General features: G+C 35.1%; 2 protein-coding genes across 2 annotated transcripts; both read left to right on the top strand.

The window, feature by feature from the left end:
- The first annotated feature begins 36 nt into the window (after nt 1–36).
- LOC306875375 (ATP synthase mitochondrial F1 complex assembly factor 1-like) lies at nt 37–4,384 on the top strand. Its single transcript, XM_079425885.1, has 9 exons — nt 37–257; nt 333–441; nt 742–789; nt 882–944; nt 1,057–1,107; nt 1,314–1,361; nt 3,122–3,217; nt 3,300–3,407; nt 3,485–4,384. Exons 1-9 carry the CDS (start codon nt 49–51, stop codon nt 3,659–3,661), a joined length of 909 nt encoding a protein of 302 aa, XP_079282011.1. The 5' UTR covers nt 37–48; the 3' UTR covers nt 3,662–4,384.
- An 838-nt stretch (nt 4,385–5,222) lies between these two features.
- rab3b (RAB3B, member RAS oncogene family) lies at nt 5,223–11,566 on the top strand. The gene is made up of 5 exons (XM_079424687.1): nt 5,223–5,388; nt 6,597–6,821; nt 8,908–9,026; nt 9,105–9,229; nt 9,301–11,566. The coding sequence occupies exons 2-5, from the start codon at nt 6,597–6,599 to the stop codon at nt 9,483–9,485; spliced, it is 654 nt and encodes a 217-aa protein (XP_079280813.1). The 5' UTR covers nt 5,223–5,388; the 3' UTR covers nt 9,486–11,566.
- Nucleotides 11,567–12,064: the final 498 nt, after the last annotated feature.

The raw sequence follows: 12,064 nt of genomic DNA, 5'->3' as shown, positions 1-12,064 counted from the left end.
ATGTATTTTGCGTCTATTTTAAACTTGGTTCCGCCCGGACACTCATTGATGTGGGACGGGGAAAAGATGGCGGTGGCCATGGTACAAATGTCATGTTTGTACCGCGGGATGTTGGCGGTCAGAGCCACTGGCATCCGGCCGCTGATTCCAGGACTCGTGCCGTCTCAGTTCAGGGCGTTTTCCCTGAAGAAAGAACCGGAGTTGGAGGAAAATCCGTATTACAATAAATATGAAGAGAAGATCAGGAAACTGCGGAGGTGAGCAGCTGTCAAACGTTGCTAATAAATAAACTGTCAGGCATTAATCTACCATGTGTACTACTGTAACATCAGTTCAAAAGCTGAAGAATATAAAGCCCGGCTGGAGAAGCGCAGTGAGGTGAAGACAGAGCCGCTGGGACAGTCCAGACAAGCAGAGTTCGTCAAGCACATGGAGAAAGAGGTCATTTTTAATTTATTAATTTACCTTCATGGTCTGCTAGATTTTGATGCCTACTTGTAAATTACTTATACGTTTAACGTGTTATTTTTATATATATATATTTTACTATATATTTCGTTTAAATTGTATTTATTTTATTATGTAATGAATTAAATTGTATTATTTTATTACATAATTTAACATAGTAAACCATAAATTATTGTTTAGTAAATGTAATGTATGATAATACAATAAACATATTTAATATAATACAATACATGTAGGAGGACATATAATTTGCCCATTTTGTTGTATTTATAGCTGCACAAACGTGGTAAAGCAGAAGCTTGGGGCTTCACCAAAGATAAGGTAAGTTGTTAGTTACCTCCATCGTATTTAAATGGTAAATTAGAGATTTACAGTTTATCATTTGTGTCTTTTGCTTTTTTCTTATTTTATAGAAATTAGGGTCTATTCTCAATCTTGATATGGTTCAGGAGCAATCAGGATCTGAAATAGCAGAGGTAAGAGGAGGAATATTAATAAAACAACATGTTTTTACAGTCTTAGCATGCAGTTAGAATGTACTGTAAAAATATATCAAATAGACCACCACAGCAAACCTTCTGTGTGCAGCTATGGATGCAGTACTTCTCAAAGAAAGACACAATCAGTGCCGTCATACCAGTGAGTTCGGTTTTATATATGGCTATTAACTCCTGTAATAACAATGTCATAAACTGTTAATAACCATGTAATAAACTCAAACTTTTTTTCCCCCCCAAAGTAGTTCAATTTATTGCAACAGGCAGTCAAATTTTAGATCATTTTTTTTTTTTGGCATCAGATCTGTTTTTACCCAAAATGAAAGACCTTGTAATTCTCTGTTTTAGGGCTCAACATTTGACATTATTTTTGATCGTGCCAAATCTTGCCCAACTGTAAGTATTTTCTTTTTTAATTGTGAAGTTTCACACCAACAAATAACCCTGCAAAATGTTAAATGTCCACTTGATGGCAGTAGATACTTTCAAGAGTGGCTTTCATGAGTCCGTCTTATGAATATCCTGATCATAGGTTAACTGTGGCCTCTGATGTTCTATAACCTACCAATAAGGTTGGGAACCAAGAACAATACTGAAAAATGTGACATTAGCAGTTGTAGTGTGTGTGTGTGTGTGTGTTCTTCATAATTTATTCAATGGCTCTATAATACTTCTAATGAATCTATAGCGTGAAACAGACAGTGGTTCGATTACCGAATGAATCAGTTTAATAAGTCGGTTCTTTTTAGTGAAAACATACAGCACAACTTGTGTAGTTCAGTTTCTGTCGTTTCTGCCATTGACTTTCTTGAGGCAGGTTTTTTTTTTTAGTGAATCAAACACATGAAGCATGGTTCTTTTTAGTCAGTCAAATACAATACAATTTGTGTGGCCCAATTCCCAAACAAATCACTTTAATGAATCAAATATACAGTGCAACCAGCATAGTCCAATTCCCGAATGAATCACTGTAATGAGGGAGTTATTTTAATGAATCAAACATTCAGTGCAACCAGTGTAGTTCAATTCCTGAATGAGTGACTCTAATGAACCGACTCTTTTTTTAATGAATCAAACATGCAGCGCAGTCAGCATAGTCTGATTCCATAATGAATCACTTTAATAAGACAGGTTCTTTTTTAATGAATCAAACATGCAGCGCAGTCAGCATAGTCTGATTCCACAATGAATCACTTTAATAAGACTGGTTCTTTTTTAATGAATCAAACATGCAGCGCAGTCAGCATAGTCTGATTCCATAATGAATCACTTTAATAAGACAGGTTCTTTTTTAATGAATCAAACATGCAGCGCAGTCAGCATAGTCTGATTCCACAATGAATCACTTTAATAAGACAGGTTCTTTTTTAATGAATCAAACATGCAGCGCAGTCAGCATAGTCTGATTCCATAATGAATCACTTTAATAAGACAGGTTCTTTTTTAATGAATCAAACATGCAGCGCAGTCAGCATAGTCTGATTCCATAATGAATCACTTTAATAAGACAGGTTCTTTTTTAATGAATCAAACATGCAGCGCAGTCAGCATAGTCTGATTCCACAATGAATCACTTTAATAAGACAGGTTCTTTTTTAATGAATCAAACATGCAGCGCAGTCAGCATAGTCTGATTCCATAATGAATCACTTTAATAAGACTGGTTCTTTTTTAATGAATCAAACATGCAGCGCAGTCAGCATAGTCTGATTCCACAATGAATCACTTTAATAAGACAGGTTCTTTTTTAATTAATCAAACATGCAGCGCAGTCAGCATAGTCTGATTCCACAATGAATCACTTTAATAAGACAGGTTCTTTTTTAATTAATCAAACATGCAGCGCAGTCAGCATAGTCTGATTCCACAATGAATCACTTTAATAAGACCGGTTCTTTTTTAATGAATCAAACATGCAGCGCAGTCAGCATAGTCTGATTCCACAATGAATCACTTTAATAAGACAGGTTCTTTTTTAGTGAATCAAACACAGCGCAACCAGTGTAGTTTGATTCCTGAACAAATCACTTTAATGAGTTGATTTTTTTACGATTCCCATCCTTATGTACCAGCATGTACATTATAAGAAAGTGAAATCTTTATATGATATATATTCTATGATTATTATAATATATGATAATGTATTTTTTGCACAGTTTCTGTATGCTGTGCCCCAGAAGGAGGGCTATGAGTTTTTTGTGGGCCAGTGGGCTGGTCATGAAATGCACTTCACATCTTTAATTAATGTTCAGGTATTATTATTAAATTTTTTTATATTTAATATAAATTCCACACTGCTGTTGGCATGGTTACTGAAATTCAATTGTATTTCAGACAATGGGAGAAAACGCACCCAGCCAGCTAATTTTATACCACTATACAGACCTGCAAAAGGACAAAGGCATCGTGCTGATGACCGCTGAGATGGATAGAAAATTTGTGGTAAGTTAAATGAAGTTACTAAGTACAGCAAAACAATCTGTGTGATTTTTAATTTATTTTTTATAAACCTCTTTCAGACTGTCCACCAGGCACAGTGCTTGGCCAATCAGGTGCAGCTGTTTTACGGATCGCAGCGGCTTGAGACCTTCCGATTGGTTGAGACCTTCAACCACCAACCGGCAGAGTTTAAACACATGTCTGTGATAGCAGAACTAGAACAGAGTGGTGTTGGACCAGCAGTCACTACAAAATAATACAAAGGCAATAAATATGGTGTTTCCTTATGTGGACTTGGGAAAAAATGCTCTATGTATGGAGGCCTGTGAGAGTCTTTGCAGCCAGATGAGAAGATATGTGTTGCCTTTCAGTAGATATGAGTTAAATAGGCTCACAATAGATATGGCATATGAAAATATTTATGCATCATGATTATCTGCTACCATGTATGCAGATTCGGTTCTCATTTGACTCCAAGAAAATGTTCTGATTAGCATATGGCACAAAATACTGTACTATTGTGGTTGTATGATAATTTTGTGCTTAAATGCAAAAAGGACATTTATTTATGCTATAAATATGTTTCCAGCTAAATAAAAGTCTTATTGTAGATGTTTATGCATCCACTTCCTGCGTAAATGGCACACTTAGTTATTTCTTATGTATAGTACTACTCGAAATTCGATAGCATTTAAGGTGTTCAGGCCTGTTTACCAATAAATACAGGCGTCTTTCCTCATTCTTAACTGAGATAAACACACCTGTAGCCTGGTGAGTGAGATCCACAAATAGACTGAAATACCCTGAGGGCACAGTAATGTTCTTGTATATCCATTGTGGTGTTATTCATAATAAAGCTTCACAGATAGGCAGTATTTATGTACCTAATTCTGTATTTTGTGTAAAAATGTGAAAACAAAATATATAAGTGATAATGCAAATGACGCTTGAATTTTTCAAATGAAAAAAAAATTCCTTTGTATTTTTGATGTACAGAGGACAATTGTGTTACTACTGCAGATCTCTGTTCACACAGATGCACGAAAACGAATTCAAAACGCTGTAGAATGCACTCCAGGCCAGTAGTTGGCGACATTGCGAAGAAACATACAAGAACGTGTAATACGCATGCGCACGACTTGACCGGGTTTTTATTTATTTATTTTTTTAATGACCGTTTTTACAAATTTGCGTTTTTCTAGCACACACAGAGATGACAACAGAATAAGTTTCAAAAATTTGCACTTTGAAATACGTTTTCAAAACTTATGGCCAAAACGCAAAAAAAAAGTTTTCCGTTTTTAGTTGCAACTGACACCTCCTAAATTTTTACTAGGCTATCATAGATGGGCTATCGTATTTGTAGTTCGCAAATTAACCATAGTTTTACAACAAATTAAAAAAAACATGGTTACTATAGTTAAACCATGGTAACCACAAATTAACCATGGTTTTGTTACACTAGTTTAACCATGGTAGCTATTTGTAGTAAAACTGTGGTTATACAAATGGTAATCAAAAAAACATGGTTACTACACTTTTACTAAAATAAAACCATGGTTAATTTTCCTAGCTAATAGTATTGTTTTATTGGTAAATAATATTTCATAATTTAGAATAATTTTATTCTTTTCGGGTTGTATTTTGATCTCTAATGCAATGCCATTGCACATTCATTTGTAAGTGTGGCTTAGGTGTTTAAATACTTTTTGGGGTCAGTGTATGTTCCTGATCTGATTTTAATCGTTTACATTCAGCGCTGAATTAGAGCGATATAAACGCCGGTAAATTGTAGGCTTTGCCCCCACCCTACTGTACACACAGCGGGCTTTCAAATGAGCCCGTCAACAAATCTCCATCAGACCGCTAATATACGCGATAATCCGCAGTAAAAGCAGTCGTTTTGGTCGCGTCGTCAGGTGCTGCGGAGTCCATAAACGCCCACCTAGAAGAGCACTAGACGATAGCTGCGCTTACATCCGAGGTGAGCTTCTCCATCATTTAACATTAACTGACGGCTGCTTGTCATTTATGGATGTTTGTCGGTGAATGTCGTTAATGTCTCCATGACGGTTATGAATGAGCTCGTGTGTTTACATGGTCAAAATAACATCCTTTGGTTATGCAATGATAATTATGCTTATGAATGGATATAGCTGACGAATGTCACTTGTAGTTGAACCTGTTATCTTAATTCTGCGATGCTTTAACGGTGTTTTTGCCAAACAAACCACTGTAATACGAAATTAAGGCTTTAAATTATGCAAATGCATCATTCAAGACTTGTTTTGATGATACATAGACCACAGCTGGTGGTCTCGTTTTTTTTTTATTATTATTCATTCATATATTTTTATGTTTAACATTTATATGCTTATTAAAATGTATTTTATTTATTCAGTAATATAATAATTTTAATTATTTTTTTATAATTCAATAACAGGGTGGACACTAGTCTTTACTGTATCTTGTACACATATTGTCTGCAATTTATTTTAGATTTAATACATATATAGTGTGTGTGTGTGTGTGTGTGTATATATATGTATACACATACATACATATAATAGTTTTTTTAACCAAAGTATTTCGTGAAATTAAAAATAATTAAATTATTCATTTAATTAATTTTAATTAATTTAACTAATAAAATAATAAATTAAGATTAATTTATATTATTTTAACATACACACACACACACACATATATATAAAATAAGTAAACAATTTATCTATAAAACTATACATATATACTCACACAGGGTATATAGTAACAAGGCTGACACCAGTCAACTAGCACATATATATATATATATATATTTATTTTAGATTATTACTTAAATGTATTATTTTTATCTTATTGATGGATATATATATATATATATATATATATATATATATATATATATATATATATATATATATATATATATATATATATACAGTAGTCAACATTTGAATTGGATCAAAAAAGTTAATCAAAGTTATCCTAAGACAAGAATGAATTTTAGCTTTAGGTTTTAGGACAACTTTGATTAAATGTTTTCATCCACTTCAAATGTTGACTACTATATACAGTATATATATATTTTATATATATATATATATATATATATATATACATATTTAACTAACTGCTCAGTACCAGTAACAGGGTTGATACTGGTATTTATTCTCTTGTCTCTGTTCACAGATGGCAAAAGCAGATCAACGCTTTGGGCAGAGAGATGGATCTGATCAGAACTTTGACTATATGTTCAAACTCCTGATTATTGGCAACAGCAGTGTAGGAAAGACCAGCTTTTTATTCAGATATGCAGACGACTCTTTTAGCAACTCTTTTGTCAGCACAGTCGGCATCGACTTTAAAGTGAAGACGGTTTACAGGAACGACAAGAGAGTGAAGCTCCAGATATGGGTGAGTGCTGGAGCAGGTATATTGGTGCAATTAAATGCACAATAATGTAATATGTGAATGAAAATGAGGTTATTTTTAGCCCCAGATTGTTTGTTGTTCTAATGTGATTGGCTGGCATCATTAAACTCGATCTGCATCCGGCTGTATTTTGTGAAGTGCGCATCCTCTACCTTCCACAATCACCTTCCACCAGGCTGTGAATGAGAGCAATCTTTTTCTGGAGGAAAAGAAAGCAAGCGCCTTCTTTTTTTTCCCCACATGCATCATCGATGCTGGTTGTCATGGAAGCAGCACTCCATACTGCTCCCTGGCAGGGAGAGAGATCCTCATAGCCAATTAAAGCGGCCCCTGAGGGTATAAGAAGGGGTGGGAAGAGAGTCCGAAAGCACACGAGAGCACCGGGTGACAAGTATGACACAGCCACAGTTTGTGATAATTCATAATCTTGGTGCATTGATCGTGAGGTGTTAAAAATAGGCTCTCATTCAAAACAGCTGAAGGGAACTGCTGCCAAGTGGAACAAAACAAAATGGTCTTAAAATAAAGACGGGCCTAAAATAGAGAAATTACGACATTTCACCAACCATTCATTTAGTTTGTCCTCCTCATGTTTGGTTATCGGTTGCATTCATGGAGCATTGAAGGTCATGACATGTTACACTGTTATAAATAACAATGCCACCATGGTTTGTATTGCATCTTTGACTTTCCGGAAATGGAAAAGTCATGAGATTAAAATAAATAAAATGTGTATGTAAATTTTTTTTTTAAACTAATTACAATTAATGTATAAAAAATATTTTTACATTTTTAATGAACTAATAAAAAGTTTATAAAATAAAAAAGTATTTTTTGTAATTTAATGGATTGTAATGAATTAAATTAATAAATGAATAAATATTGTAAAAACAATATATAGAAATTATAACTTCGGAATCAACTATTTTTTTCCAGCTGATAGATGATTAAAACATTGACAGCCAATCAGAATTCACCTGACTTTAAAGAGCTTGGGCAATAAATATGGTAGACAATAAAACTGCAGCGCACAACAATAATAAACGTAATGTTATTGACCATTGGTGTGGGTGCTAATATTATTGTTATTGTTATCTTTACAGTTCTCGTTCTTCGTTTCTCAAAAATTGAAATGACCCCATGATTTACTCACCCTCAAGCCATTCTAGGTGTATATGACTTTCTTCTTTCGGATGATTACAATCGGAGTTCCATTAAAAAATGTCCTGGCTCTTCCAAGCTTTATAATGGCAGTGAATGTAAGAAAAAAATCCATATTTAAAACTTATATTACAAACCGTAGTCTCTAGCTTCCGCTAACTGTCATGGCGTTCCAGCGGATGGTGTCGGCGTAGCGAAAGCTCCAGTGAGAAATGAGGAACGCCGGAGGACAGAGCAAAACATAACACCGGTCACAAATTAGAAGTACAAAACGATTTTGATATAAGACTAGAGGAGACTGGTTTTCCTTTGATGTAAACAAAACTTGGTTCTCGTGAAACTAGCCTATTTTTACCGGAGTTTATGCTACGCCTACATCCTATGTCATCTGCTGGAACACCACTATCTTGTGAACATGAGTACGACAGTTAGCGGAAGCTAGAGATTACGGCTTATACAGTTACAAATATGGATATTTTTCTTATACAATTGCATAACTTCACTTCAGGAGGCCTGTATTAACCTCCTGGAGCCGTGTGGAGACTTTTTATGATGGAACGATGCACTTTTTTGGGCTTCAAAATCTCAACCCCCCCCCATTCAACCCATTCAACCCCCCCCCCCCCCCCCCCCCCCCCCCCCCCCCCCCCCCCCCCCCATTCACTGCCATTAAAAAGCTTGGAAAAGCCAGGACATTTTTTAATATAACTCCGATGGTTTTCGTCTGAAAGAAGAAAGTCATAAACAGCTAGGATGGCTTGAGGGTGAGTAAATCATGGTAATTTTCATTTCTGGGTGAACTATCCCCTTGAATCTATCCTCCATCTTCCTACAAAGCATATGATGATATTCCTGAATCCATATCCTGATATATCAATGAATCCATAATTTTCTGTGTTGTCTATAGGATACAGCGGGACAGGAACGGTATAGAACTATTACTACAGCTTACTATAGAGGAGCCATGGGCTTCATCCTCATGTATGACATTACAAATGAAGATTCCTTCAATGCAGTGCAGGACTGGTGAGCAGCTTTAATCCAGAATCCATAGGATTCATCCACTGATGAAGTTATGTGCCATAAATGCATTTTTCCTTTCAGGGCAACACAGATTAAGACCTATTCATGGGATAACGCTCAGGTGATATTAGTGGGGAACAAATGTGACATGGATGAAGAGAGGGTGGTGCCTTTTGAGAAGGGGAAACACTTGGCTGACCAGTTAGGTAAGTTATGTGTCCAGCCTTTATCTGATTCATTGGTTTTTGATCTGATTTCTTTGGATTCTTTCTCGCAGGGTTTGAGTACTACGAAGCCAGCGCCAAGGAGAACATCAACGTCAGACAAGTATTCGAGCGCTTAGTTGACATTATCTGCGTGAAGATGTCCGAGAGAGTCGATACAGATCCACCCATGGTCACCGGTGCCAAAACCACCCGGCTAACTGATAAGCCTCCCCAGCTACCTCAGAATTGTTGCTGATTTCCATCGCAACTCATATGCCAACGTATCAGCAGTGGATCCGATGTTGTTTGATGTTCTGTTATATGGCGACTGGAACCAATCTGGGGTGCGTTTCATAGTATGATGCATCGTTAGAAATTGTAGTAACGTGGTCGCACCTTCATCATTTTAACAATATAGAATTGACGTTAATAACGTCGCACCCAGGTGGTGGAGTAAAAACTGCTAAATAATCAATTTGATTGTTTATAGTTCATTTACACAAACAACAGAACGAACGCTGTTAATTTTTTTAAATCACGTTAACACACTATTTAACTGGCGTTAAATTTACTTCTCCAAAACTTAATTTTCCTACAAACATTGTATTTGAGGATTACTTGACTATTTTGTTCCCCTCATTTTTCTTTATTTGATGTACGATTCATCGCGTGTTTCCTTTTGCAGCACACTCCAGGGTTCCTGTACGCATTTACGCACATGCGCACTCTTCGAAAATGTATACAAAATGCATACAAAATAATGTATATGGATTAAGACTCCCACCACACAAGTTTCCGATGCTGTTCGCGAATATTCGTTGGGAGTATGGTTTCGAGAAATACCAAAATACTGAATTACGTTGATAATAATGCCTGAACTTGCGACCATAGTTGGCTAACAATGCTTCGGGAAACGCACCCTCGTTCATTTGTAGCTGTCAAATATGTGAAGTAGTTCAGTAATAATAGTACACTTCTAACTTAATCAGTCCATAGGAAACTCAAAGCAGGGACTAGAGCAAAGCACAAAAACTACTACTTGGCTCTCAGAACTTCAGTGTTCACTGCCGAAACTAGATTTAAAACACAATCTGTTGTGGCACAATCTTGCTAATCTTATGAATTATATATTGAGTGTAGTAGCCTATATGAGTACTTTTAAGGGATAGTTCACCCAAAAGTAAATATTATGTCATTATTTACCTCATCCTCAAGTTGTACCAAACCTGTATGACTTTCTATCTTCTGTTAAACACAATAGAAGATAATTTGGAGAATGTTATGGTAGCCATTGACTATTATAGTATGGAAAAAAAAATACTATGGAAGTGAATGGCTACCAGCAGCTGTTTGGATCATACAGATTTGGAACAACATGTGGATGAGTAAATGATGACAAAATGGGTGAAGTATCCCATTAGTGAAGGTAAAATGTTGGATATTTTGTTAAAAGGCACAAAGATAAACTCAGACTTTTGCAAAATGCCCATTATGCAGTTTCCAGGGTGGTTTTGATGCTCTGATTTGATTGGATCAGAAGCAGATGCACATTGTATGTTGGACTCCATCTATTAACTGCTGGCACAGTATGTGTTTTGAGAATATGAGCACTATCTTTATAATAAGAGAGAGAAAAAATTGATGTTTAGTAAATTCATGATTAGGTACGCTAAATAAAATTCATGTCTTACACAAAAATATGATATTGAATGTTAAACTTAGTATTGTCAGAAACCACGTGTAAGAGTTGTGTGTAATAATAGACTGAACACAATTAGCACATTTCATAGTCAGGTGACGTTCGAAAGATATTCTTCGCTCAAATCCTCGAGCGGAACGTCAAGATATATTGTGAACTCGTGCCAGGATGTCTTTATATTTCAGAAACTTGTAGCAAATCCTTGTGGATTCGTGTATGTATAATCTACTTTGGATTTTTATCAAGTGACGTATGAGTGTTTTATGTAACTATAGTCGAAATGATTCCAAGTAAGATATTTTTAATTCCGATGTTATAGGCTACTTTTTGTTTTCCCGAGTGTATATTTATTTTTATGCTGCTGGAATATATAGTTGTACCTTTTCTGTTAGTGTATTTTGATTTGTAGACAATATGCACTGGGGCGTACAGTTGTGAATGCTACTTTTAGATGCAATTTGTAACAATAAAAGCACAAATCACATACAATAATGCAAATATTTACGTGCCACGTCTCTCATTGTTTGTATGTTATGCTGATGGGCAGCCGCCTATAATAAGGATATTATACAGTGTATACTACATGAAATTAAAACTTTCAAAACTCAAAATTCACCACAATAAAGAGCTTTAATTACAGTATTCTTAGTCTTCATTTAAAAAAATCAGAATCTGACTTCATGGTCTTGTAGTATATTAGTATTTTTCGATTACCCTTTGTTTTTAGATTTTCACTTTTAATTTTATTTCAAGTTGAATTAATTTTGTTATGTGCTTTTGTCTTTTTTAATAGCTTTTTAAAATATTTCTTTAGCGTATAGCTTTATTGTTATTTGATTTTAGGCTTATAGGCCTACCTCAACTTTTAATTATTTTAATTACTTCAACTCAATTTTCAATAATCATGTAACATTTATATATATATATATATTGTGCGTTATTTCAGCTTTATTTCAATTACCGAAAACAATTTCTAGTTTTGTTTTAGTTTAACAACACGTCTGAAGGATTATATGAGAACCAGATAAACCTGTTCCTAAATTCAACACTTATCGTTCATTTGTTGCAGCGCCAGATGGCTCGACCAATCAGATTAGTTTTTGTTTTTTTATGCCATAGTTTACCAGCCAATGAGA

This window comes from Barbus barbus (assembly GCF_936440315.1).
Source record: "Barbus barbus genome assembly, chromosome: 9".
In the NCBI taxonomy this organism is placed as follows: domain Eukaryota; kingdom Metazoa; phylum Chordata; class Actinopteri; order Cypriniformes; family Cyprinidae; genus Barbus; species Barbus barbus.
This window is presented reverse-complemented; position numbering and strand designations above follow the sequence as displayed.

Bases quoted from the DNA above. Each gene is read 5' to 3' on its own strand.
- rab3b (XM_079424687.1), top strand. From the start codon at position 6,597: ATGGCAAAAGCAGATCAACGCTTTGGGCAGAGAGATGGATCTGATCAG. The intron at 9,027-9,104 runs GTGAGCAGCTTT...TTTTCCTTTCAG, and splicing joins TTCAATGCAGTGCAGGACTG to GGCAACACAGATTAAGACCT. The intron at 9,230-9,300 runs GTAAGTTATGTG...TCTTTCTCGCAG, and splicing joins ACACTTGGCTGACCAGTTAG to GGTTTGAGTACTACGAAGCC.
- LOC306875375 (XM_079425885.1), top strand. From the start codon at position 49: ATGTGGGACGGGGAAAAGATGGCGGTGGCCATGGTACAAATGTCATGT. The intron at 790-881 runs GTAAGTTGTTAG...CTTATTTTATAG, and splicing joins GGGGCTTCACCAAAGATAAG to AAATTAGGGTCTATTCTCAA. The intron at 945-1,056 runs GTAAGAGGAGGA...TTCTGTGTGCAG, and splicing joins CAGGATCTGAAATAGCAGAG to CTATGGATGCAGTACTTCTC.